Below are 22,680 nucleotides of genomic sequence, written 5' to 3' on the forward strand. Positions count from 1 at the left end.
CCGGCGCTAGGTGTCGTGAGTGACAACAAGACAAGCCAGAGAGGCTGCACGTGTGGAGTCAGGACGATGCGGACGTGCGCCGCTTTCAGCGTCCCGCTTCGCGCTTGGCTGGCGCGCGCCCCGCATTCGTGCCTGACCGGCGACGCAACACTCTGACTGCTCCCGTGCCTGGTGCGTCGCACACAGAGTGCCGCTCCCGCATTCAACGTCTGGCCGCCGCCAGTCTTCTCGCCCACCACACCTTCGCTTCTCGCCGCCGTCCCCGTGCTTAGCTCCACCAACTCTTTCTCCTTCACCTGCGCGCGCCTCTCCGCAATGTGCGTGCCCAAGGCCAACCACCGGCGCCTCATCGACGAGTGCTACCCGCCGCCGAAGCAGCTCGCCGCCGCCGCACCCGACTTCAAGCCCAACAGCAACGAGCTCAGCCGCCTCGCCTACTACGCCAATGCCAAGCCGGCCAAGCTCACAAAGGTGCTCACCGTGCTGCAGGCCAAGGCGACGGCGAGCGCCCGCGGCCTCGGCGGCAGCGGCGCCGCGGCGGACAAGAGCAAGGCGTGAGTAAGAGTGCGGCGTCGGCGGCGGAGAGTGCCTGCTGGGCGGTGCACCGGCATCCAGCGTTCTGCCGCTGTGTGTGCTTGGTCTGACCCTTGTCTGCCACAGCGGCCTCATGATCACCCTCGGCGTGCTCAAGCAGCTCATTCTCGACTGCCGCTCGCACCTCTCCTACTTTGCGCCTGCGGCTCAGGCCATCATTTCGACCGCGCTCGATGCGGCAGCGAAGCCCACGGCCGCCGGCCACCGCGACCTCGACGTCTCTGCACGCGCTGCGAGCACGTTCTATGCGCTGGCCAACTACCTGGACAAGGAGAGTTCTGCATCTGATGCGCGCTACGCGGGCCTGCTTCGCAGCTTCGCATCCATCGCCACCGAGGGCGGGCGCGACGAGGAAGAGCAGACACGGTGAGCGCAATACTTGCGGCTTATCCTGCTCTCAACTCACATCTTCACAGAGCGCGTCTGATCGGACTGGGTGCCATCGCTGGCGCCGTTGGCTCCGACGCCCTGTACTCGACTGCCTTTGCGAAGCAGGTCGGCACAATCGTGCCCGCCCTGCTGGCCAACGTGACGGAAAAGGCCGCAGTCGACCTTGCCTTCCTGCGCGCGGAGAGCGCCAAGGCAGCCGACGGCACGCAGCTGTTCGCCGAGTACGCAAGCAAGCGCCGCCCGGTCGGCGTCCGCCGCGCACCCAGCCTGTCCGCCGCGGCAGGCGGCGAGAAGGCGCCCGGGCCGCGTGACGCTGCCAGCGCCGCGATGGGCACGATGCAGAGCCTGCTCCACCACGGCGACGCCAGCCACGTGCAGGCCAGCATCGCGTGCGTAGTGTCCCACCTCGACGCCAGCGGCGCGTGGCGCTCGGCGGCATGGTGCGCGTGGCTCGCCGAGGCGCTGGCCAGCTGGACTGCGCAGCCGTACCGCTTCGTGGTGCTGACGTTCTTCGTCGAGCACCTCGTGGAGGCCGAGACATCGGCGCAGCCAAAGAAGGCAGACACGCTCGTGCTCATGATCTCGACGCTCCTGCGCAGCAAGCTGAGCCTCATCGGGCTAAGCACCTCGGACACGATTTCGAACCTGCTCGGCCTCGCGGTGCGCCGCACGCACGCGGCGCCAGACGACGAGCTTCTGCCGGCGCTGATCGACTGTGTCGGTGCGCTCGGCGCGCACACATACTACGCCGATCAGGCAAACGACTGCGCCGACGAGATCTGTGCTCGCATCTCGGCGCTGCTGCTGCCCGACACCGATGTCGCGGAGGCGGCCAAGACCTCGTTCGGCAACGCTTCGCGGCGTCCCATCAAGACGGGCGACCGCGCCCGCGATGAGAGCCTGCGCGTGCTGCTGTGCTGCCTGGCCTCGCTCATCGACTCGGCGAATGTGCCCAGCCGCAAGAGCGGGGCAGGAGCGAGCGCGCGCCCGCGCATGTCGCCCGACACGATGGCGCCGACCTGCGCCCTGCTCGCCTCGCCGAACCCGCGCGTGCGCCTGACGTACCACCAAACCGTGCTCTTCTTCCTGCAGCGCGAGGCGGGACCGGCCTCGGACACCCTGCCGTCTGCCGGCGTTGCGCAGCAAAAGGAAGCGACGGCGTTCCTCCACGCCTGGGCCGCCGGAGCATTCGTCCTCGCCCTCGCGCGCGGCCTGTCTATGCCCCAGGGCGCGAGCGAGACGCCGCTGTCTGCGCTGCCCATCCTCGACCGCAGCAACGCCGAAGGCGTGCGTGGCCCTGCGCCCGAGACGGCGGCGCAGCCGGTAGACTACGCAGGGCTCACTGCCGCAGCAGACGCCATGGCGCGCTACTTGCCCGTGCCCGCGACGCTGGGCTTGGTACCCGGCCTGCTCGCTCTGGATCGCGCGGCCGGCAGCCGCCTCAGCCCGCAAGGCGTCGAGGGCCAGAGGCTCTCGGCCGCGCGCGCCTTCGTCGCGGCGACCCTGGCAACAATGGCGGAGGTCTGGGAGTCCTCTTCGCTTGCGCGCTCTGCAAAGGCAGTGAGTGATATCTGCGCGTTCCGTCAAGTGCGCCTGTATCTGACCTCTCGTCTTAGTCGCTTGAGGCCCACAACATCCTCACCTCGTTCCCTGCTGCCATGCCGGAGCTCGACGCAGCGCACGACTTTGTGCCCTTCCCGGGCGGCAGTGCCGGAGCCGCGTCCGAGCGCGGCCTGGACGCGCGCACTGTTGCGCAGGCCCTGGCGCAGAGCAGCAAGCTGCAGCGCGAAACCAGCCTCAGCGAGGAAGAGCTGCAGAACTGGCTGCTGCGCGATTGGAGCGTGCAGATTGCCGTCGACGACTGTGAGTTGTGCTGGGCACGGCGCGTCTTCGTGTGCTGACGCTGGGCCATCAGCGCTCATTGGCGCGTCGCCCTTCCGCTCGTCGCTGGACGGCGCTGCGGCGCGGCCTTTCGCTGGCGAGCGCGCGGACGGCGGCAGCGACAGCGAGGCTGACATCGGCGCTCCCCGCGGCGTCGGCGTCGACGACTTCAGAGAAGCGCTTGGCAGCCGCTCGTACGCCAGCAAGCGCCGGACAAATGGCGAGCTCGGCCACGGCGCGCCGAACGGCAGCAGCAGCGACCCACGAGCCGAGCGGCGCACGAGCCGGCGTGTGAGCCGCAAGGAGGCCAGCGTCCCCGCCGCGGGCGTGCCGGCGCTGCTCGACGACCTGCACGTCGGTGTCGCCGAGGAGAGCGGCGCCGATGGTGAGCAGCGCCCCACGCTCGTGGCGCCTGCGCTGTCCTGAGAGGGCTGCCCCTGCCCCCATGCCCCCATGCCTATCTACACTCCTTTGCTGCCCTGTGCTTCTCCCGTGCGACATACCTCTGCAACTATTTTTTGTGCTGCCTCCGGACCAGGTGTGCTGATTCGTGGCTTGCAAGGGCAGGGCACCGGCGGGAAGATGCGCGACTCGGCGAGCGGCGACGCTCGGGCCGCGCGCAAGGGCCGGCCATGGCGGATGCCGCGGGACTGCTGCCCGCGCGCGCGGCGAGCGGCGCGCGTCGCTTCGTGTGTGTGTGTGCGTGCGCATGCCGCCCCGCGCTTCTCTCCTCTCCACCACAGCCGCCGCCAGCAACGCTCGTCTCCCCTGGCTCTGGCCATGTCTATGTCGCCAGAGCCACGCGCATCCGGCGCCGGCGTGGCGCAGGCTGCCTCTGCCACTGCACATCTCGACAGCGTGGCAGAGCAGGCGAACCGGACCATCGACACGGAGGTGCAGGCGCTCATCGATGCCTTCAAGAGCATCGTGGCGCTCGCAGCGGTGAGCAGGGTCCGTCCAGCGCGCGACTGCCCCGCTCACCTCGCAGTGGCTCGCAGGTGCGCGACAAGGATGCGTACACTGCTGCGCAGGGGGCACTTGAGGCTGAGGCACGGGCGCACGTCATGGTGAGTGGCGCACACGCACACGGTCAGGTGTGCCGCACGATACGCTGCATGCGGCTCGGCTCTCACTTGGCGGACAGATGGCACAGGCTGTGATCGGCTCGTTGGGCACAGCTCCAGGCATATAGTGCGCCGTTGCCGCGCTGCGGCGTCCATCTAGGCTCGGCGAGCTCGCACTCGTTGCTAACGCTGGCCCTCTCTAGGTGCGAGCGGCGCAGTCGTTGACGCTTTTGTCGCACGCGCTCAAGCTCTCGCTGCTGCTCTCCCTCGAGCCAGTCGACTCTCAGCAGGGCGAGGACCGTGGTAGCCGCACCACGCTCAACCAAGAGGCTCTCGAGCTCATCGCGCGGGCGAGGCACGAGCGGGCTGAGTGTCTGCGGCTGCTGCAGGCGTGCGGAGTCGGCACTGCGCCCGTCGAGGGCGCCGCCTTGGCTGCCGCGGCTCCCGGCGCTGCAACCGACCCGGTCCGGGAGGAGGCACAGGACCTCCTGACCACCCCACCGCTTGAGCAGCTCATCTCTGGCGCCGGCTCTCTTGCGGATGCTACTCAGAGCATGCCGATCGGCACTGCCGCGCCGCCAGCACAGCCGTTCGCTCCCGAGTCAGCTGTACCGTCAGAGCAAGAGGAGGAGGACGAGGAGATGGAGGAGGTCCCTGTCGGTACCTAATGTCATCTGTCGCAGAGCCTGACCGTGTGAGCGGCGTCGCGAGCGGTGCGGCGCGCTGCAAGCGGGCGCTTGACGGGGATCGGCTGTAGCCTAGTCAAGGCGGCCATGGCACCTGCAAAGCAGGCCAAGGCCAATGCGGAAGCGCTCCGACGACTGGGCGGCGCCGTCGCCTGCGGCACGCACGTCTAGTAAGGATAGGCGGATGTCGCCCACGCCAAGCCTGTGCAGCATCTGTCACGCACACACAGGTGCAGCACGCCTCTGCAGCCCATCGTCTGCGTCGTCACGGCGGCGCCAGACTGCTCGCAGGTGCTCATGTATGCGCCGTAGGTCCCGCAAGTCTGTGGCTTGGCTGCGTGCCCCTGCGAGGCATGTATAGCGAGTGCAGGTCCTCTGTGTCTGCTCGCCCAGCTTCAGCGGCTGTGTAGCGCAAGTGCCGCATCGCCAACTTTCACAATTGACAACGGCGCACAGCCGCGTGATAGCACAAATACGAATGCTGTGTGCCGCGGCAGCGCGTTGCCAATATCTGCAGCAGGATGCGCGGGCGCGGGAGTTTTCGCTGATCCAGCCGTGCGCGAGCTGCCCGCGCACAGCTACAGCTGCCTATGCTGGACACCAGCTAGCTCAAGGCGGTAGACAGGATGCTGCGCGAGGCACAGACGGCCGACAGTTCACTAGGCACTTGTGACGCTGAGAAGCGGGACGATGCGCAGCCAGGATGCTGGATGGCGAGCTGTGCCTACCACCAGAGCGGTCCGTTGACGCCGAGCATACAGTCGCGACGGCGAGAGTGAGCTGCACTGCAGAGCGAGAGCGCTCTGCAGTAGCGAAACGCAACCGCGTGCAGTGCGGGCTTCACACAGACAGCGAGCGGTGGAGACAGCGCAGATGAGGCCGCAGGGCCATGTGCTCCCGCCCTCTGGATCAGTCTAGACGGTGACATTGCCGCACACAGACACGCCGACGCCCTGCCAGCCTGCAGAACCGAGCGCTGCGGACAGCTCCTCCCTCCCAATGCATCGCACTGACGCCGCGAGCACGCATGCGTTCGACGCTCGCGATCACTCCTCCGCCTCGGCGGCTGCCCGTGGATCGTCGGTGTTGACGAGGATGCCGCAGATGAAGTACTTGTTCTTGAAGTGCCTGAGCGCAATGGGACGATGAGCAGGTGCTTGGCAGCGTGCTTGGCCTGCCGCAGACTCACTGGTACCACTCTCGCATGTTTGTCCTGTCCACCGTCGTCAGCAGGCTGCAGGGGCACACTGCTTGACCGGCAGCCACTCACCGCTCAGCCGGTGTCAGGTCCTGCAGGTCGTCGATGCGGGCGTCCAGCGGCGCCAGCATCTCCATCTCGAAGCTCTGCTTCGCCATGCCGCGGCTCGCGTCGCGGCCGGCGAAGTTGCCGTAGGGGCCCGAGGGCCCGTAGAAGTTGGCGCCGCGGCTGACGTCGAACACGCTGCCGTCGATGGCGAGCAGGATGCGGGCGTCGGCAGCAGTGCCGTCAAAGGGCGCGAGCGTGTGTGGCGTGAAGACGCGCCATTCGACCTTGTGGGGGTGCGAGGCCGGCAGCGAGAGATACGACGACGGCGACGCGCGCGCCGCGGACAGCGTCGGCGTGCGCGCGAGGAAGGGGCGCACGAGGTTGCGTGCGAGGTAGAGGAGGATGGCCGAAAGCGCCAGGTTGAGTGGATTGGCGAGGGCGGACATCGCTGCGGACCTGAGGAGGAGGAGGCTGTGGAGGTGAGGAAGAACGCGGCAAGCCGGCTTCCCCGCACGGACACGGCCGCGGCGGCGGCACTCAGCAAGAGAGACAAATGCAGGCACGTGCCGCGCCGGCGCCGCGAGAAATGTGCACAGCCGCAGAGTAGCTTGCTCCGTCCTGCCTTCCCACCTCCACCCTCGCGCCCGCCTCGCACCCACATGGCCCGCAACAAGAGCAAGTCGCGGCAGGCGGCCCTGGGCCTGCACTCCTCCAACGGCGCGGCGCCATCGGGCTCCAAGAAGCGCGCACTGCCGCCGCTGCCGAGTGCCAAGCGCGCGCGCCAGGAGGTCGGCGAGGTGCAGGAGCGCGCCAGGGAGGTCAAGGCGGGCGCCACCAACGAGCTCGAGCTCGGCCACGAGGTGCTCGCACAGCAGGCCGAGGAGGCGCAGAGCGGCATCGACGGCGAGGAGCAGGAGCTGCCCGGCGGCGTGCTCGTCGAGGAGCTCGAGACGACGACCGAGACGCTGCTGCGCCTCGTCGGCTGCGCCGACCGCATCGCGGGCCGGGACTTTCGAGCGTTCCGTGTAGGTGCCCTTTCCGCGCGCGCCGGACCTCTCGCTCGGGCTCATCCATACTCTGCAGAGCGCACTGCACCAGTTCCACACGGCTCACTCTCTCGCCACTGGACTCTCCACCTCGCTGCCCTCGCGCATCTCCTCCGCGCTGGGCTCTGGCAGATGGCTAGATGCGCGCGTGGCTCTTGTCGAGATGCGCCTGCGCGGACAGAAGCCCAGGCTTGGAGCACTGCAGCGCTGGGTGAGAGAGTGCGACGCCGCCGCGGGCGGAAAGCAGGAGGGAGAGGAAGAGGAGGTCTGGAAGACACTCGAGGAGATCATGCGCACAGTCGACCCCTCCGTCGACCGCCAGACTGGAGAAGAGGAGATCGTGCAGAACAGGAAAGGCGTGCGGCGCATGAAAGAGTGGGGCAGCAAGAAGGCTAGGGAGCAGCGAGACCTCTGGGAGGAGCTTCAGAACGGGTCCTTGCTGTGTGAGTCTGCCGCGGCTCACGCTTGCCCGTGCATCGCTCACTCCCTGGCAGCCAACGAGAGCCTGGAGGAGCTCCGCGCGCCGTTTCAGGTCCTCGAGACCGTGCCGGGCGCCGCGCGCAAGCCGCCGAACGCTTATCCGTGCATCCTCTACCACTCGCCCGTTCAACATCCTCTCATCTCCCTGCCCACTCCTGCCGAGCCGGCGACTGGCGCTCCGCATCCTTTCGTTCCGGGCCTCAGCCTGCTCGAGAACGTGCTCTCGCCGACCGAGGCGCACACGATCATCAAGATGGCCGAGGCCAGGGGCCTCGAGCCCGACGAGCCGCTCGGCAGGGAAGGCGGAGCCAGCACGCTTGCGCACAACCTCGTCTGGTGCGTCAACGCGCCGCCGGCCCCAATGCAGTCTGAGTGCACCCTTGCTCATCTGCTCTCGCTCAGGATTATTCCCGAAGACTATCACTCGGCATTCTATGCGCGCATTGCCCACCTGCTGCCGGCAGAGCTGGCGGGCAGCAAGCTCGCGGGGATCAACAGGCGGTGGCGCATCTACAGGTGCGTGTTTCCTCGCTCCACCGCGGACTCGTCGTGCAAGCGACGGTCACGCTGACACCAGAGCTTTGCTGCACCGACTCCGATCATTCCTCAGATACCGCCCAGGCGCGCTCTACCGGCCGCATGTGGATGGTGCCTGGCCCGCATCTTCGGTGTCCTACCCGGCATCGGGCGCGTCTGGCGCCGCCAGCTACGTGTACGACTCGGACCCGCTGCTGTACAGCCGGCTCACCCTGCTCCTCTATTTGAAGTAGGTGCCCGCACATGCGCTGTCGTGAGGCATGCCTGACCAGCCCTGCTCCTCATCCAGCGACGGCTTCACCGGCGGGCACACGACCTACTTCCTCCCAGCCACCGACACCCAGGGCGTGCTGGCATATCCGCTGCGCCCGACAACAGGCGGCGCGGCCGTATTCCCGCACGGCAACGCCGACGGCAGTCTCCTGCACGAAGGCAGCGGCGTCGGCCAGGGCGCGAAGTGGGTCGTGCGGACGGAGGTCCTCTACGCTGTCGGGCGTGATGGCCGAGGCGGGGCGGACAAGTGAGCCTGCTGAGCCGCGCAGACCTCTGCGCGGTGATGGTTCCTTCTGTGCGTCGTGGCGATGGTGAAATTGAGATCGTGGTACAAATACAAAGCCCGAGCCCGGGCCTGAGTGGTGATGTGTGCTCTGCGCACAGGTCCCGTGGTGCGCCGCGTGGCTACGCAGCTACGGCTCGTCGGCCGCCTCGCGCCGGAAGTACATGTCGATCGCGCCGCTGAACGCCGCAAAGGCGCCGCCGCCGAAGAGCATGGCTTTTGGCCCAGACGTCCGTGCCAGGATCGCGCCGGCAACGAAGCCAGCCGCGATGGGGTTGGTCAGGTCGTTCTTGGCGCGGTACTGTGGGGGCATCAGTGATCAGCGCAGGTCGGGGGCCACGAGATGCAAAGAGAGCACAGCTCGATTGCGCTGACATGTCGCAGAGACGTTGAGCAGCGCCACATGCCAGTCTGCTTTGGGGCCAGGAGGAGCATTCCCGCAGCTCTATAGCTGCAAGCTCGGGGAGGCCTGCTCGCCGCACGCGTGGGGACCTTGGAACACCTCACAGCGCAGGTACCCGCGACCGCAGCAGGCCATAGGGATCCCCGCGCGAGACAGCTGCAGCTCGAGCGCCAGCTCTAGCGGCAACAGCGATGGCCGGAACAGCGTCGCTGCTCAGCACCACAATGAAGCAGCACCTCCCTCTGCGCCGACGTGATCCGCTTGTACCGCCACACTCACGCCTTCAATGCAGCACTCGATGCCCGAGTAGAGGGCGCCGACCTTGCCGAAGCCCTTGGCACTGCGGTACATGCCCTTGCCCGTCTCCTTGAAGAAGAGCTTCGTCTGCTGGCTCGTCGTGAGCTCGGGTGGCGGCGGCGCGCCGGGCGTGCGCGCCGCGAGCTCGGCGGCCATCTGGTTCGACTTGCGCAGCGGGTCGTCGATGGCGAACGAGGAGCTGAGCAGCGAGAAGAAGCCGCCGAGCGCGAAGCCGGCCGTGCCGGAGAGGACGACCTTGACGGGACACGACTCCATGGCCGACGATGCAAACTTGGTCCACTTTGCCATCTGCATGGCCTGGTCGCGCTCCTCGGGCGACGCGCCCTCGAGCTGCGGCTCCTGCCCGGGCAGGTAGACGGGCGCCAAGAGCGACTTGTAGACGGACATGCAGGGCGAGGCGGGGGCGGCTGGGGTGGAGAGGCAGGCCGGACAGGGTGCGCGCGGCGCGACCTTTGTGCCTCCCGAGGCTGAGGCGCGCCGGCGGTGCGGGAGTCGGTTGCGCCCGCGCCCGCGCCCGCGCCCAGGCAAAAATCCTAGCGCGCGCCGCCGACCCGTACGGGAGCGCCGGCCCAAAAGCCAGCCTGTGCCTCTCTCTCACCTCGAGCCCAGGCTTGCCTGCTTCCACCACCAACCTGGCACCTTCTCCGCTCCACAGCCACCTGTCCACAGCCAGCACAGGGCCTTCGCCATCCTGTTCGCCCGCACCCTTCTTCGTCCCGCTCGACAGCTCGTCGCACGGCCCACCCTCGTCGTACCCCGCCACGTCGCGCGCGTCCCGCTGCGCACCATGGCCACCGCGCCGAGCAGCTCGCCGCAGGGCATCCACACGGCCTCGTTCAAGGGCATACATGCCGCACTGAACCTGCCGGCGCTGCCGTCGCACCCGTCGGCCGACCCGGCGCGGCATCCGCTCGACGCCTTCCTGCTCGCGGCCGCCGAGCAGGTCGCCGCCGCGCTCGACATCGACTTCGACAAGGCGTGGCAGGGCACGCAGCTGCACTCCAAGGGCGCAGACATCATCGTCACCGTGCCGCGCTTCCGTCTGCCCGGCAAGCCCGCAGACGTGGCGCAGAAGGTGGTTGATGCGGTGAGTGCAGGCCGTGGTGTGATAGCTTGCGCCGCGCCTGCCGCTGCGCTCGTCCGGTCTTAATTGTGCGGCTGCTGGCCGGCCTTCCAGCCTGCTGAACTTCGTGTCCCCATCAGTTCAAGCCCAATGCCTACCTCGAGTCGGCGACGAACGAGAAGGGCTTCGTGTGGATCACCTGCCACACCCCGACACTCACTGCGCTCACGCTCGGCACGATCCACGAGCTCTCGCGCGGCCGCTCGAGCGGCTCGTGGGCCGGCGAGGATCTGGCGGAGAGCTCAGGGCTGTACGGCACGAACGCGTCGGGCGCAGGCAAGCAGATGATCGTCGAGTTCTCCAGTCCCAACATCGCCAAGCCATTCCACGCCGGACACCTGCGCAGCACCATCATCGGCGCCTTCATCGCCAACCTGTACGAAGCCAACGGCTGGAAGGTCGAGCGGTGGAACTACCTCGGCGACTGGGGCAAGCAGTTCGGTGAGTTCTGCGCTTGCGATCTGGCTGCAGCGATGCTCAGGCTGTGCGCTCTCGTCAGGTCTCCTGGCCGTGGGATGGGAGAAGTACGGCGACGAGGCGCTGCTGAAGGAGGACGCTGTCAAGCACCTGTACGACGTGTACGTGCACATCAACAAGACGGCCGAGGCAGAGCCAGAGATCCACGACGCTGCGCGTGCCTACTTCAAGGCCATGGAGGACGACGACGAGCACGCGCTCGGCCTCTGGAAGAAGTTCCGCGACCTCTCGATTGAGAAGTACAAGGAGACGTATGCCCGTCTCAACGTTCACTTCGACGTGTACTCGGGCGAGTCGCAGGTGTCCAAGCAGAACATCGCCACCGCCCTGGAGCACATTCGCGCCTCCGACTACGTCGAGAAGGCCGAGAACGGCGCGCTGCTGATCGATCTGAGCAAGTACAAGCTCGAGAAGGCGGTCATCGAGCGCAAGGACGGCACGCCGCTCTACATCACCCGCGACATTGGCGAGGCCAAGCAGCGCTGGGACCGCTTCGTGGAGCAGCGCGGCGACGGCCTGGGCTTCGACAAGATGATCTACGTTGTCGCCTCGCAGCAGGACCTGCATCTGGCGCAGTTCTTCAAGGTGCTCGAGCTCATCGGCTACGAGTGGGCGCAGCCCGCGGCGCAGCGCCTGCTGCACATCAACTTCGGCATGGTGCTTGGCATGTCGACGCGCAAGGGCACGGCCGTTTTCCTCGAGCACATTCTCGATGAGGCCAAGGAGAACATGCACAACGTCATGCGCTCCAACGAGGACAAGTACGCGCAGGTCGAGAACCCCGAGCTCACGGCCGACGTGCTCGGCATGACGGCCGTCAAGGTGCAGGACATGGGCGCCAAGCGCATCAACAACTACCAGTTTGACTGGAGCCGCATGCTGTCGTTCGAGGGCGACACGGGCCCGTACATGCAGTACAACCACGTGCGGCTGTGCTCCGTCGAGCGCCGCGTGGCTGACCTGGACGGCGTCGCGCTCCCCGCCGTGCTCGACCCGTCCTCGCTGCGCCTGGAACTGCTCGCCGAGCCCAAGGCGCGCGAGGTCATCATGCTCCTGGCCGCGTGGCCGGAGACGGTGCGGGCCAACCTCAAGGATCTGCAGCCGTCGACGATTGTGCACTTCTGCTTCCGTCTCTGCCACGCGCTCAGCAGTGCGTGGGAGATCCTCATCGTCCGCAAGCAGGAGAAGGACCTGGCTCTCGCGCGTCTGTTCCTCTTCCGCTGCTCGAAGGACGTGCTCAGCGCAGCCATGCGCCTGCTCACCATCCAGCGTAAGTCTATAGCGGGGTCTCGCGCAGGACAAGCGCTGACGTCGATTCTGCCCTGCAGCGCTGCAGCGCATGTAGACGCGTCGATGGGCACGCAGTGCGCGGACCTGGGCTGGAGCATCGGGCCATCTGCCGTTCTCGCCCCGATGACCGCGGCTGGATCAGCGATAAAAACGTATGGATTTAGCTCACGACGCTTGGCGCTCGGAGCATGCAAGGCGTAATGGACATGATGTGGCGGCACGAGCGGCCGGACGAAGGCAATCTCGCCCGAGTCAGCTCGTTCCGCGAGTGACGGCGACGGTCGCTCTGGCACGCGTGTGCTGGCCGATCAGTTCGCCTTGGCGCGCTTCGGCACGTTCTTGACTGCGCGCTGGCTCGCAGCAGCGCCCTTGGGCAGCGGCAGGCCGGCGCCAGAGATCTGCAGTGCTGTTGAGAGGGTCGTGTCAGCCCTGCCATCACTTCTCGATTGCTGGAAGCAGGGGCTCAGGATAGAGGCCGGCCACATGCACTCACCAGAGCTGATTGCAGCCCACGACTCGTACATGAGCCTGCGCAGCGCAAGGATGTCGTGAGCAGTGTGCTATCGCGGCGAAGACGCCAGACTGACCATCCAGGAATGAAGACCCAGGCGAGATTCATGAACACTGCCGGGGAGGTGGATCAGTGTCAGGGCGCGTAGCCCTTTGCGACGCAGCCAGACGAGGCCGACGCGCGAAACGCACCAAGCTCGATCCAGAAGTGCACGAAGCCCGATCCCGCCAGGTTCTTGTTGCCCGTCGTCCACTCGGGCAGGAACGTCATGCCGCCGCCGTAGATCTCGCTTGAGGAGGGTCAGAAAGAGCCGCTGCGGGTGCCGGTCGCGTCACTCACCCAGTGCAGAGCACAATGACCCAGTAGTGGTACCTGCGATTGCACGATCAGCAAGCGCACCTCCCGTCTGCGCCCACGGGCACGCAGCCACTCACGCTGGCGAGTTGCGCGAGATGAGCCAGACACAGTAGGCGGCGATGGGCCCGGCGCCGAGCACGGTGAGGATCTCAATAGCGACGACCGTCGGATCGTCGGTGGCCCAGCGCGCGTCGGCCTTGGCATAGTCCATCCACAGCTTGGCGAGCGGCGAGTAGTGCACGGCGTTCTTGACGCCGCCGTCGTAGAGCGAGTGGAAGAGGAAGCTGGCCTCGAGGGTGAGGTGGCAGATGGCGTCGAAGGAGAGCCAGATGGCGATGAAGCGCATCTTGCCCGACGCGCCCGTGCCGTGCAGCGCATAGTTGCCGAGGCCGATGCCGAGGGCGACGAGGAAGGCGACGAAGAGGTTGGCGACGAGCGACGTGCCGTCGGCGACGGGCGCAGACGACATGCTGGGCGGGCGGTGAGGTTGCGATGCTCAGGAGCGGCGGGGAGAGGCGAGGTCGGCAGCGCGGCCTGTGCGTGCAGCTGGCAGAGTGTGTGCGGCAAGGGATGCTCGTGGTGGGAGGAGTGCGCCGCGTGGATGGAGGACAAGCGCTCGCGCCGCTGATGAGGGAGGAGCTCGGGCCGCGAACAAAGTGGCCTGAGCGCACGCCGCGGCGCCGCGCCGCGAGAAGGCCGACTCCCGGTCGCGCCGCGGCCTCCTCGATCATCTCTCCCCATCGCGCAGCCAATTCTTATTTGTCGCTGGCCGACGGCGGTATGCTGCTAGGAAGAAGGAAGCGGGCAGGCGGCAGGCAGCGTCAAGCAACAGCCCAGTAATATCATGTCAGTACCTGCACGGGTTGGCTGGGCCGGCGGCCTCGGCGATGCAGCTGGCGACGGCGCTTGAGCGCTCCGGCGTGCGCTCCTCAAAACGCGGCCCTCAGCCTGCTGCCGTTGCCCGCACGATTCAACTAAGACTTAGGAGGGATCCGTGAGCTCAAAATCGCCGGCATGTGTTGTCGCTGCGTTCCCACCGTCTGGCGAGTTGTTTGGAGTCCGTCCGGGTGCAGCAGCATCGCAGTCAAAAAGGTCGTGACGAGGGACTCAGGCTCGAACTAGACTTCTTGTGCTGCAGACACAGGAATGTCTGCAGCTCTGCTCCGCACCTGCGCTGGCACGGCCGCTGCTGCATCTCTGCTTGACCGACAGCTTGCGTTGTCGTGTCCTTTTGGGCTGCGCGCATACGCATCTCAAGTGCCAGCGGGCTACGAGGCACGCAGGCGGGAGCCTCCCCGCAGCCTCAAGCTGCTGCGGCACGCGGACGGCGCCGTGCCCCACATGCAGCGGGAGCCTGGCGGGATGCAGCGCTTGCGGTGGTCCCACGCCAGCGCAGCCCGGCCAGCACCCCCACGGCGCCACGAAGGCAGCCCTACAGCAGCCTGCAGCAGACCCTCGCTGCCCTTGCCTGAGGCCGCTTCTGCACCGCAAGCCGAGCGCTGCTTGCTGTGCCGGGAAGTCGGGCAGCAAGGCTAGCGTGGCTGGGCTGCGGAGTGTGGTGCGCGGGATGCGGTCGCTCGCGTGAGCGGGACGCCGCACCGCAGCAGCGGCAGCTGCGACACGGCAGCGGCAGCCGGCAGTCGCAGCGCTGCAGCGTCGCAGCGTGCAGGCGTGAAGGCCCATATCAGCGGCTCACACAGCTCGCCAACAAGCTCTTGCTAGCCGCCTCTCTGCACCTGGCAGTGGTGCTGCATCTGCACCCGCGAGCGCTCCGAGGGCTGCGCTGAGAGGGTGCGCCGTGGTGCAGCGCTGCGCTCGGCTTCTGGCGCCCTGGGCAGGCGGGCTAATCCTTGGGCCCGGCGGAGTCTGCGGCCGCGTCTGGGGCCGCGCCAGATGCATGCGCATGTGCTTCCCTGCGCCGGTCCGCGTGCCGGCGAGCGGCCAGACCCTCGTGCTCGCTGCGGTACCTGCCTCTCGCGTCTGCACGGTGGCTGCACCGGTGTATGCTGGCGCGCCGACCACTGCGGCTGGCAAGCGCGCCGCTCTTCTTGCCGAGCACTTGAGACTGCGCCCTGGCGCAGCTGCATCTGGCTGGGTGCTGAGCTGGCAGAGCATGGCGCTGGCCAGGCTACCGCGCCAGCATCATGCAGCGTGGTCGCCTGCGCTGCTGCTTGGCGGAGCACAGCATGCCGCTGGCACGGCCTCTCACTCGAGGGACCCGCTCCTGCACGCTGCGGCCCGCTTGCCAGCGCAGCACCCCGGCCTCTATGCGTTTGCCCGCGGTGGGGTGCTGGCCGGATGTGCAAGACGCTGCGTTGCTGGTGGATGCAAGCACCCTGCAGCTGCATTCCCCTCCACGGTCCGTCGGCGTTGATGCTGATGCTGCGTCTGTGGGGCTGCGCTCCCGTACGCGGCTCCCGTACGACTCTTACTGGGTCCCACACGCTGCGCTCTGAGCTGGCGGCTGCCCGCTGGCGGCTGACCGCAGAGACGCCGCCGCAGCGCAGGCCGGCGGCATGGTGCGGGGACCTGGAAGGTGCAGCTGCAGCTGCAGGCCGAGGCAGCATGCAGAGGCAGCGAGGGCCCGCGCAGCGCCAGGGATGCGCAGGCGAGGTCCTCTCTCTCCGCGGTCTGAGTCGGAGTGCGGCGCTGAGGCGTGGCGCGCTCTGCACGCGCGGCGGACGACGGTGGGGCGGCGCTGCGTTTTGCCTGCATCTGCGACGCGGTGCCGCCTTCTGCCTGTACTCCGCCCGCCTCACCTCCCTCCTCCGCTGCGCTGCCCGGCGTTTGCGCCGCCGCTGCACCTGCTCTGCATCCTCGCTCGCCATGGCGATGGATGCGCCTCGCCGCTCACCGCCCTCGCGGCCGCCGCCGCCAGCTTCGCTTCCTTCCACCACCCCCTCCAGCGCCGCCGTGTCCCGTCCACCTGCCACGCCGGCCGGCACGATGACGCCGTCCGCCGCCTCGACCTCTGCGCCGGCGCCTGCCGCAGCCGCACCTCTACGTTCCGACATCAAGCCGCCGCCGGCGCCCGCCGCAGCAGCCACAGCCCTGCAGAGCGCTGCGGCGCGGCCAGCCGTCGTCAAGCCGCGGCCCACCTCCATTGCGGCGCCCGCTGCGCCCTCACGGCCGCTGGGCAGCGAGCCGCGCCCGCCGCTGCCGGCCGCCGCCGCCTCGTCGGCCGCAAAGCCTGGCCTTGTACGCACGCCCTCGCACACCGCAGCGTCCACGCTGCAGGCGCTGGCGTCGGCCGCCTCCTCGGCGCCGCAGGCCCGGCCCGTCGCGCCGGCAGCAAAGCCCTCGCCATCTGCAGCTGCCGGTCCGTCGAACGCAGCGCGGCTACCGGCTGCAGCAGGCGCAGCGCCCGCGAAGAAGCTGGCCGCCGGAGAGGCCGCCACAGATCGACCGCGTCCGCTCGGTGCGGTCGTTGGCGCTGCGGGCCACAACGCAGTTGCAAGCGGCTCGGCGCTCAAGAATAGGCCGGCCGGCGCTGCGCTGCCGAGCGCGCCGCGGCCAGCGATTGTGCCAGGCGCAACTGCAGCGCCCGTCAAGGCGGCACAGGCACCCAAGCCCTCGCCAGCCTCTGAAAAAGCCCTGGCAGACAAGGCGACCGCCAAGGCCGAGAAGGCCGAGAAACGCAGAAAGGCGAATCGGGCGTGCAGCGCGTGCCAGAAGGCGCACCTGACATGTGACGACGGTGAGTGTCGCGCCTGTCGGGGCTCATGGCACGCAGATGATCTGCTGCTGCGTCGAGATGCGGGTCCATCGCAGCCGCTCACGTCCCTTTCCCTTCTAGCGCGCCCTTGTCAGCGCTGCGTGAAGAAGGGACTGCAGGACTCGTGCACAGACGGCGCCCGCAAAAAGGCCAAGTACCTGCTCGACGAGGAGGAGGTCTGTGAGTCTTGGCGTTGGGCGCCCGTCCGCGAGCCGAGCGCTGATGCATTCGGTGCGACCCTCTAGTGGCCCTGAAGCGAGAGAAGGAGGAGCGGAAGAAGGTCAAGACGGAGCGCCGCTCTGTCCTGCCGCCGAATGGGCCAATGCGCTCAGACAGCCACACATCGGGCACAGTCAACATCATGCCCGATGGAGTCGCCGGCGGGGACGAGGTGGAGGAGGAGATGCATTCGGAATGGGGAACTGAGAGCGCTTTCGATCAGCGTGAGTGGTGCCTGCGCAGCGAGTCCACGGAGCGCGCTCTCACACCGCCAGCAGAGAGCGTCATTTCGCACATGCCTGCGGGAATGTTTGGAAGCACTGCAGACGCCGCAACCGGAATGGCGAGCGGCGCCGGCGAGCAATCGCCTGACTACTTCGCCGGCATGAGCGCGTATTCGCCTGGCATTGGCGACGGTGTCAATGGCTCTGGCTCGGCTTTTGGCTCCGATCCGTACGGCGGCGGTACGGGAGACGTCTATCAGGGCCCGATCGAGTTCGGCTCAGAGACCACAAGTCTGGAGTACAGCTTCCTCAGCTCGATGCTGCACAGCATCGATCCGCACCTGCTGCGGGCAACGCCAGACACGGATGCGACCTCGAACACGAACAGCGGACCGAGCGCAAATTTGCCTCACTTGCAGATGGGCAACGACAGCCTGCCAGGCTGGCGTTGGGAGGGCGAGGTGCCGGCGTGGCAGGCCGGCTATGCGGAACCGCAAAGCATGCCGCTGCAGCACGCCACGGGCCACCAACAGACGCCGCAGCAACAGCAGCACCTGCAACAGCAGCACCAGGCAATGCCGCCGCCGCAACAGCCTTACTCGAGCAGCGTGCAGCTTCATGCGCCGCACTTGTACAGCAGCAGCAGCTCCGTCTCACGACCCGCAACTGTGGGATACGGCAGCGAAGGAGGCGGCGTGCGCACGATCCACGCCATGGAAGGCGCGGTCCGGCATGCTTCGACCTCGAGCGGCGCAGGCGGCTCGAGCGAAGGCGGCTACGGCGCGTTGGAGGTGCCCTCGCCCGCCGGCAGCGTGCCCAGCTCCGCAGCTGCAACGCTGGCACCAGAGCCGATGCTAGGCAGTCCGTCGAGCCCGCACGATGTCGCCGCTGTGCGCAAGACGATGGACCAAGATGCAGTGTGGAAGGAGCGGGTCAAGCACGTGTACTCGGATCGCTGCAAGCCCTTCCCCTACACCGAGGGCTACCATTTCCTGCTCAAGCACGTCACGGCGAAGTGAGTGCTCCTGCGCCTGCGATGCCAGACTGCGCCCTGACACGCCCTGTCGCAGATTCGAGAAGCAGGAAGTGCTCCGCATCGTGCGCGCCCTCGCAATCTTCCGGCCCAGTCTCATCGCACTGCAGATGCCGCTGACCGAGGACGACGAGGTCTTCGTTGAGCGATGCATCTTGCGCACCGTCCTGGTGCGTACATCCCTCATCCTGCTTCCAGCCCGCGCTGACACCGCTCGCCCCTGCAGGAGCTCGAGAAGCTCATCTCATTCTCGGGCACGCCGACGGTCGTCTGGCGCCGCACGTGCGAGATCGCCGTCGTCGGCATGGAGTTCTGCATGCTCACGCAGCGCACGCGCGAGAGTTTGCTCGGCAAGTACATCTACGAGGTGAGCCGGCGCCGCCTCGAATGTCGACGAGTGGCCACTGACCGCTGCATTGCGCTGCGCGTCCTATCTGCAGTTCCTGGATAAGGCGAGCACGCTCGAGTACTGGGAGGCGTTTGCGCTGCACGCCTTCGAGGCGTCTGCGCAGAGCATCATGATGCCCGTCTCGCTCGTGGGCGGCAGCGGCAATCTCGTCAAGTGCGCCGCGTGCTTCAGCATCAAGCGCGATGTCTTCGACCTCGTGAGTTCTTGGCGTCGCAGTGCCGTCGGCTGGCGTGGCTGACCGACCCGTGCCCACAGCCGTCGCTCGTCGTGGCCAACTTCCTGCCCATTCTGTAGCCGCACCGCAGCTGCTCTTCTCTTGCGGCGCACGGATCCTCATCCTCCTGGTTCTGTCCCTCTCGCACTACATCGTCTCCACGACTCCCTCTGGACTCCCTCCGCCTGCTTTCCGCCTGCACGCCGTCGCCTAGCCCGCTGCCTCCTCTCATGTAATCTCACCGTCACCGCACGCTCATCCATCACATTTGCTTCCGCTCCTGCGTGCACTCGGCCTCCTACACCTGGTTCGCCAGCGGGCTCGGGCCCTTTTCCCGCGAGGGGCTCTTCTGCGGCAGGCCGCCTTCTGTTGACGGCACCGGCAGCGGCGCGAAGAAGTTGGCCGGCGACGGCGGGTCGGGCTTGGTGTACGAGCTCGTCGGGCCGGGCCCGCTGCTGCTGGCGCCGGCGCCGCCCTGCCGTTGTGCGAGCGAGCGGTAGGGCTGCGTGGTGTCGAAGCCGTGGTCAAAGAGCGACGAGATCGACTCGCCAAAGTGCGACCGGCGGATCGCTTCGGAAAGCATCCCAGAAATGTCCATCTGGGCGAGGCGTGAGCAAGGCGGTCAGGTCTGCGGCGCGCATGGTGCTGCTCACCTCCTCAATCTTCGGGCACAGCGCGCGATTCGCGGCCTGCGGCAGCGTGTTCGTCACGACGATCTTCTCCAACCGCGAGGCATTCAGCCTGGTCGTTGCCGGCGTGCTGAAGAGGCCGTGCGTGACAATGGCCAGGACGCGCTCGGCGCCGCTCTCTGCCAGGCGCTGGGCGGCAAGGTCCAGCGTGCCGCACGTGTCGGCCATGTCGTCGACGAGGATGGCAACCTTGCCCTGCACGTCGCCGACCAGCACCATGCGCGAGACCTCGTTGGCCTTCTTGCGCTCCTTGTGGAAGAGCGCAAAGTCGACCTCCAGCCGGTCGGCCAGCGACGTGGCGCGCTTCGCTCCTCCTGCGTCCGGAGACACAATGACGACCTTCGTGCAGTCCACGTACTCGCGGATCCACTGCAGTGCGGTCGGCTCCGCGTAGAGCTGCGAAGATTGTGAGCACCGCGAAGACATGGATTGCACATCAGCAACTTACGCTGGGACCGACGTGAAAAGGCACGAGAAGACCAGCGGTCAGGAGGCGCAGACAGAGAGCTATGCGGCCCCACTCACTTGTCGACGGGCACATTGAAGAAGCCCTGGATCTGCGACGCGTGCAGGTCCATCGTCTACGCCGAGCACGGGCATCAGTGTTGGCTGCACCAGGTCGCTCGTGGCTATGCGCTCTTCGCTGCTCTGAAGCGCCTCGCTAGCTCTGCTTCCCGCTCTCGCCGCCAGGGCAGCCTCTCTCTGCACCCCTCATGCCGCACTGCCTGCTCACAATGACGTGGTCGCAGCCGGCGTTCTCGATCATGTTGGCAATAAGCTTGGCGGTGATGGGCGCGCGGCTCTTGTCCTTCTTGTCCTGGCGCGCGTAGAAGAAGTGCGGGATGACGGCGGTGATGCGCTTGGCGCTCGCCGTCTTGCAGGCGTGGATCATGATGAGCAGCTCCATGAGCGACGTGTTGGGCGACGCCGCCGAGCCCGATGGCGTCGGCGACACGCACGACGTGTTGATGATGTAGACGTCGTGCTCGCGCACCGACTCGGCAATGCGCACAATCGACTCGCCCGCATCGTTGCGCGTCACCGTCGCACGGCCGAGCGGCTGTCCAAGGCTGCAGCAGAGCGTCAGGCTGAGCAGCAGGGTGTAGACCAGCTTGCAGCACAGCTCTGCGGCAGACACCTCTGCGTCCTACGCTGCTCGCAGCGCAGCTCCACGACAGAGGCTTGCGTGCAGCGGGTAGCTGTGACGCAGCTCTGCAGCAGAGGCCTGCGCGCCCTCTCGCAGCACAGGCCGAGCTGGAGCTTGCACTGCGGCTGACGTGCCTTGCGCCGTACGGCAGCGCACCGCCCGCAGCTCAGTGCGCTTTGTGGACGACACGCCGCCCGACGCCTCGCCCATGGCGACTCACCGCTTGGCCACGAGCTGCGCGAGCTCGGGGTGCGACGTGCCGGCAAAGACCTTGATGCCGCCCGAGAGAGACGCCATGGTCGCGGCGGCGCGGAGCTGGACACGCGGGTGATGCGGTGCAGCGGCGGGCGACGAGCTGGCGCTGAGTGCCAGGAGTGTGGAGCGGTGACGGGGCCGGAGGAGCGGGAGCAGGAGCTGCTGGAGCGGCGGGAAGAAGGCGGCGCCTCGAATGTCGAGGATCCCCGCTCAGCGCGGCCGAGGATTATCTTTTTTGGCGGATAAGGGCGATTAGAAAAGGGCAGCGCGGGCTGGGCGCGCGTCACGTGCGCCCGTGCCGCCGGGGCCGGCCAATCCCGCTCGCGGGCTGGCCGCGGTGCGCCGGCCGTCGTCAGCAGCGCCAGCAGCTCGGCGCGGCGGCGGCACGTTGCACACGGCGCTCCTTCGCGCGCCTCCGCCTTCCTCCTCCCACATCCCCACACGCCCCTCCCCTCCGAGCACCGCCAGCATGTCCGACGAGGGCCGCACCTTCACGCTGCAGAGTACGTGCACGCAGCGTGCCATCGCAGCGCGCCCGGCGGCAGCAGCAGGCGACCAGTGCCGCTGCCGCGGCGTGCCCGGCCACGCACGGCGCCGAGCCATGCTGACGTTCCCTCGCTGCAGCTGCGTCCTTCGACGCCCGCTTCCCCAACCAGGTGCGTGCCTCTGTTGCGCTGGGCCAGCGTGGCTGCTGCTGACGGCCGAACCTCGCACCGCTAGAACCAAACGAAGCACTGGTGCGTGCACGCTGCCACGAAGACCCTGACGCGCACCGGCTGACCCTTGTCCTCTCCGCAGCTGGCAGAAGTGAGGCGCACACAGTCAAGACGTGCTTCTTGCCCGGCTGACCGCCATCTGGCACACAGCTACGTCGACTACTTCAAGTGCGTCAACGCCAAGGGCGAGGACTTTGCGCCGTGCAAGCAGTTCTTCCGCGCCTACCACTCGCTCTGCCCCAGTGAGTCGCCAGCCGTGCTTGCGTGTAGCGGCGCTCATGCTGACGCTCTTCTGCAGACGAATGGGTAAGTTGACATCAGATTTGAGGCCGCCATATCGGGGCTGTGGCGGTTTCTGGACACGCGTCGAACGGAAGGGAGCATGGGAAAGGTCCACGCCTCGACGGCCCGAGTCAGACGAGCGCCGCCCGTCTGCGACCCGCTCAGCGGAAGTCGTGTCAGACGCGTCGAAGGATGCTCGCATCGGCGCAGGCAGGAGGCCGAGTAAGGGTGGGGTGGATGTGAAGGCGTGGAAGGCGAAGCAGGCGAAGTTGGGCGGCACCTGCTCCAGCGCCACATTCCGTGGAAGAAGCGGTCGCGAATCTGCTCGCAGCTGGAAGTTAGGACCCGCGACCTGCAGCGCAGCGTTCAGGCTCGTGAGGGCGTGGCCTAGAGCAGCGCTGTGCACTCGTCCAACTCGTAGCGAGTGCTCGAGTGGCCCAGGCGTTGGCGTTGCGCGTGCGTTGCGGAGGGTCTGCGGACGAGTATGGAGCTCCCTGGACATGAGGGGCAGGCTCGGAGGGAGAGAGACAAGCTGGACTGCGGCCTGGCGCATTTTCAGACCGCACAGACTGACGCATCTTGGCGCTCTGCAGATCGCCAAGTGGGACGAGCAGCGCGACGAGGGCCGGTTCCCGCACTCGCTTGACCCCTGAGCGGGCGTAGGCCGTTGCCTGCGGACCCGAGGTGGAGAGAACACAAGCGCGCGAGCCTTCACAACTGTGCAATGCCAACACTGCTCTGACGCGGCGGCCTGTCTCGGGTGACGAGCGAAGGACAGGGCAGACGCGCACGCGCACGCGAGCCTGTGACTGTGTCTG

General features: G+C 67.4%; 12 protein-coding genes across 12 annotated transcripts; 7 read left to right on the forward strand and 5 right to left on the reverse strand.

Moving 5' to 3' along the window:
- Nucleotides 1–156: 156 nt before the first annotated feature.
- FA09DRAFT_314898 (hypothetical protein) lies at nt 157–3,395 on the forward strand. Its single transcript, XM_025740788.1, has 5 exons — nt 157–554; nt 661–960; nt 1,011–2,544; nt 2,601–2,847; nt 2,900–3,395. Exons 1-5 carry the CDS (start codon nt 316–318, stop codon nt 3,289–3,291), a joined length of 2,712 nt encoding a protein of 903 aa, XP_025600567.1. The 5' UTR covers nt 157–315; the 3' UTR covers nt 3,292–3,395.
- Nucleotides 3,396–3,621: 226 nt separating this feature from the next.
- On the forward strand, nt 3,622–4,597 carry FA09DRAFT_358392 (hypothetical protein; the record flags this gene model as incomplete). Its single annotated transcript, XM_025744953.1, has 3 exons — nt 3,622–3,807; nt 3,864–3,932; nt 4,133–4,597. Exons 1-3 carry the CDS (start codon nt 3,646–3,648, stop codon nt 4,595–4,597), a joined length of 696 nt encoding a protein of 231 aa, XP_025600568.1. The 5' UTR covers nt 3,622–3,645.
- A 1,007-nt stretch (nt 4,598–5,604) lies between these two features.
- On the reverse strand, nt 5,605–6,335 carry FA09DRAFT_314899 (cytochrome b5). The gene is made up of 3 exons (XM_025740789.1): nt 5,886–6,335; nt 5,805–5,828; nt 5,605–5,743 (listed from the first exon to the last, which is right to left on the reverse strand). Exons 1-3 carry the CDS (start codon nt 6,305–6,307, stop codon nt 5,662–5,664), a joined length of 528 nt encoding a protein of 175 aa, XP_025600569.1. The 5' UTR covers nt 6,308–6,335; the 3' UTR covers nt 5,605–5,661.
- Nucleotides 6,336–6,496: 161 nt separating this feature from the next.
- FA09DRAFT_327752 (hypothetical protein) lies at nt 6,497–8,529 on the forward strand. The gene is made up of 6 exons (XM_025741511.1): nt 6,497–6,886; nt 6,945–7,350; nt 7,402–7,723; nt 7,790–7,903; nt 7,998–8,153; nt 8,214–8,529. The coding sequence occupies exons 1-6, from the start codon at nt 6,521–6,523 to the stop codon at nt 8,446–8,448; spliced, it is 1,599 nt and encodes a 532-aa protein (XP_025600570.1). The 5' UTR covers nt 6,497–6,520; the 3' UTR covers nt 8,449–8,529.
- On the reverse strand, nt 8,493–9,617 carry FA09DRAFT_327754 (Tim17-domain-containing protein). The gene is made up of 2 exons (XM_025741512.1): nt 9,163–9,617; nt 8,493–8,781 (listed from the first exon to the last, which is right to left on the reverse strand). Exons 1-2 carry the CDS (start codon nt 9,586–9,588, stop codon nt 8,611–8,613), a joined length of 597 nt encoding a protein of 198 aa, XP_025600571.1. The 5' UTR covers nt 9,589–9,617; the 3' UTR covers nt 8,493–8,610.
- A 190-nt stretch (nt 9,618–9,807) lies between these two features.
- On the forward strand, nt 9,808–12,368 carry FA09DRAFT_342351 (arginyl-tRNA synthetase). Its single transcript, XM_025744542.1, has 4 exons — nt 9,808–10,288; nt 10,405–10,765; nt 10,824–12,071; nt 12,130–12,368. Exons 1-4 carry the CDS (start codon nt 9,989–9,991, stop codon nt 12,144–12,146), a joined length of 1,926 nt encoding a protein of 641 aa, XP_025600572.1. The 5' UTR covers nt 9,808–9,988; the 3' UTR covers nt 12,147–12,368.
- FA09DRAFT_327755 (Emopamil-binding protein) lies at nt 12,230–13,557 on the reverse strand. The gene is made up of 6 exons (XM_025741513.1): nt 13,037–13,557; nt 12,942–12,974; nt 12,794–12,891; nt 12,679–12,715; nt 12,585–12,619; nt 12,230–12,497 (listed from the first exon to the last, which is right to left on the reverse strand). The coding sequence occupies exons 1-6, from the start codon at nt 13,426–13,428 to the stop codon at nt 12,400–12,402; spliced, it is 693 nt and encodes a 230-aa protein (XP_025600573.1). The 5' UTR covers nt 13,429–13,557; the 3' UTR covers nt 12,230–12,399.
- Nucleotides 13,558–13,987: 430 nt separating this feature from the next.
- Nucleotides 13,988–14,586, forward strand: FA09DRAFT_181471 (hypothetical protein). The gene has a single exon (XM_025739332.1). The coding sequence runs from the start codon at nt 14,106–14,108 to the stop codon at nt 14,493–14,495; it is 390 nt and encodes a 129-aa protein (XP_025600574.1). The 5' UTR covers nt 13,988–14,105; the 3' UTR covers nt 14,496–14,586.
- Nucleotides 14,587–15,562, reverse strand: FA09DRAFT_181470 (hypothetical protein). The gene has a single exon (XM_025739331.1). The coding sequence runs from the start codon at nt 15,524–15,526 to the stop codon at nt 14,678–14,680; it is 849 nt and encodes a 282-aa protein (XP_025600575.1). The 5' UTR covers nt 15,527–15,562; the 3' UTR covers nt 14,587–14,677.
- A 148-nt stretch (nt 15,563–15,710) lies between these two features.
- FA09DRAFT_358398 (hypothetical protein) lies at nt 15,711–19,041 on the forward strand. The gene is made up of 8 exons (XM_025744954.1): nt 15,711–16,656; nt 16,756–16,854; nt 16,920–17,117; nt 17,172–18,132; nt 18,188–18,320; nt 18,377–18,517; nt 18,591–18,755; nt 18,815–19,041. The coding sequence occupies exons 1-8, from the start codon at nt 15,786–15,788 to the stop codon at nt 18,851–18,853; spliced, it is 2,607 nt and encodes an 868-aa protein (XP_025600576.1). The 5' UTR covers nt 15,711–15,785; the 3' UTR covers nt 18,854–19,041.
- Nucleotides 19,042–19,071: 30 nt separating this feature from the next.
- Nucleotides 19,072–20,906, reverse strand: FA09DRAFT_342352 (phosphoribosyl pyrophosphokinase; the record flags this gene model as incomplete). The annotated part of the gene is made up of 5 exons (XM_025744543.1): nt 19,072–19,371; nt 19,427–19,858; nt 19,996–20,043; nt 20,196–20,532; nt 20,830–20,906. 5 exons carry the CDS (start codon nt 20,904–20,906, stop codon nt 19,072–19,074), a joined length of 1,194 nt encoding a protein of 397 aa, XP_025600577.1.
- Nucleotides 20,907–21,333: 427 nt separating this feature from the next.
- On the forward strand, nt 21,334–22,515 carry FA09DRAFT_336447 (cytochrome c oxidase subunit VIb; the record flags this gene model as incomplete). The annotated part of the gene is made up of 7 exons (XM_025743885.1): nt 21,334–21,367; nt 21,489–21,520; nt 21,585–21,601; nt 21,663–21,671; nt 21,731–21,822; nt 21,879–21,886; nt 22,456–22,515. 7 exons carry the CDS (start codon nt 21,334–21,336, stop codon nt 22,513–22,515), a joined length of 252 nt encoding a protein of 83 aa, XP_025600578.1.
- Between the last annotated feature and the right edge of the window lie 165 nt (nt 22,516–22,680).

Source organism: Tilletiopsis washingtonensis (assembly GCF_003144115.1).
Source record: "Tilletiopsis washingtonensis strain MCA 4186 unplaced genomic scaffold FA09scaffold_3, whole genome shotgun sequence".
Classification (NCBI taxonomy): domain Eukaryota; kingdom Fungi; phylum Basidiomycota; class Exobasidiomycetes; order Entylomatales; genus Tilletiopsis; species Tilletiopsis washingtonensis.

Excerpts from the sequence above, each read along its gene's own strand:
- FA09DRAFT_181470 (XM_025739331.1), bottom strand. The coding sequence starts at position 15,526 with ATGCTGCCTCGGCCTGCAGCTGCAGCTGCACCTTCCAGGTCCCCGCAC.
- FA09DRAFT_327754 (XM_025741512.1), bottom strand. The coding sequence starts at position 9,588 with ATGTCCGTCTACAAGTCGCTCTTGGCGCCCGTCTACCTGCCCGGGCAG. Across the intron at positions 8,782-9,162 it reads TCGAGTGCTGCATTGAAGGC|TACCGCGCCAAGAACGACCT; the intron begins GTGAGTGTGGCG and ends ATGCCCCCACAG.
- FA09DRAFT_342351 (XM_025744542.1), top strand. The coding sequence starts at position 9,989 with ATGGCCACCGCGCCGAGCAGCTCGCCGCAGGGCATCCACACGGCCTCG. Across the intron at positions 10,289-10,404 it reads CGCAGAAGGTGGTTGATGCG|TTCAAGCCCAATGCCTACCT; the intron begins GTGAGTGCAGGC and ends TGTCCCCATCAG. Across the intron at positions 10,766-10,823 it reads CGACTGGGGCAAGCAGTTCG|GTCTCCTGGCCGTGGGATGG; the intron begins GTGAGTTCTGCG and ends CGCTCTCGTCAG.
- FA09DRAFT_358398 (XM_025744954.1), top strand. The coding sequence starts at position 15,786 with ATGGCGATGGATGCGCCTCGCCGCTCACCGCCCTCGCGGCCGCCGCCG. Across the intron at positions 17,118-17,171 it reads TGAGAGCGCTTTCGATCAGC|AGAGCGTCATTTCGCACATG; the intron begins GTGAGTGGTGCC and ends CACCGCCAGCAG. Across the intron at positions 18,321-18,376 it reads GCATCTTGCGCACCGTCCTG|GAGCTCGAGAAGCTCATCTC; the intron begins GTGCGTACATCC and ends TCGCCCCTGCAG.
- FA09DRAFT_327752 (XM_025741511.1), top strand. The coding sequence starts at position 6,521 with ATGGCCCGCAACAAGAGCAAGTCGCGGCAGGCGGCCCTGGGCCTGCAC. Across the intron at positions 7,351-7,401 it reads TCAGAACGGGTCCTTGCTGT|CCAACGAGAGCCTGGAGGAG; the intron begins GTGAGTCTGCCG and ends ACTCCCTGGCAG. Across the intron at positions 8,154-8,213 it reads ACCCTGCTCCTCTATTTGAA|CGACGGCTTCACCGGCGGGC; the intron begins GTAGGTGCCCGC and ends CTCCTCATCCAG.
- FA09DRAFT_314898 (XM_025740788.1), top strand. The coding sequence starts at position 316 with ATGTGCGTGCCCAAGGCCAACCACCGGCGCCTCATCGACGAGTGCTAC. Across the intron at positions 555-660 it reads GCGGCGGACAAGAGCAAGGC|CGGCCTCATGATCACCCTCG; the intron begins GTGAGTAAGAGT and ends TGTCTGCCACAG. Across the intron at positions 2,848-2,899 it reads GCAGATTGCCGTCGACGACT|CGCTCATTGGCGCGTCGCCC; the intron begins GTGAGTTGTGCT and ends CTGGGCCATCAG.
- FA09DRAFT_314899 (XM_025740789.1), bottom strand. The coding sequence starts at position 6,307 with ATGTCCGCCCTCGCCAATCCACTCAACCTGGCGCTTTCGGCCATCCTC. Across the intron at positions 5,829-5,885 it reads GACCTGACACCGGCTGAGCG|GACAAACATGCGAGAGTGGT; the intron begins GTGAGTGGCTGC and ends GACGGTGGACAG. Across the intron at positions 5,744-5,804 it reads AACATGCGAGAGTGGTACCA|GCACTTCAAGAACAAGTACT; the intron begins GTGAGTCTGCGG and ends CATTGCGCTCAG.
- FA09DRAFT_181471 (XM_025739332.1), top strand. The coding sequence starts at position 14,106 with ATGTCTGCAGCTCTGCTCCGCACCTGCGCTGGCACGGCCGCTGCTGCA.
- FA09DRAFT_327755 (XM_025741513.1), bottom strand. The coding sequence starts at position 13,428 with ATGTCGTCTGCGCCCGTCGCCGACGGCACGTCGCTCGTCGCCAACCTC. Across the intron at positions 12,892-12,941 it reads GTCATTGTGCTCTGCACTGG|CGAGATCTACGGCGGCGGCA; the intron begins GTGAGTGACGCG and ends ACCCTCCTCAAG. Across the intron at positions 12,620-12,678 it reads TGGGTCTTCATTCCTGGATG|GCTCATGTACGAGTCGTGGG; the intron begins GTCAGTCTGGCG and ends TGCGCTGCGCAG.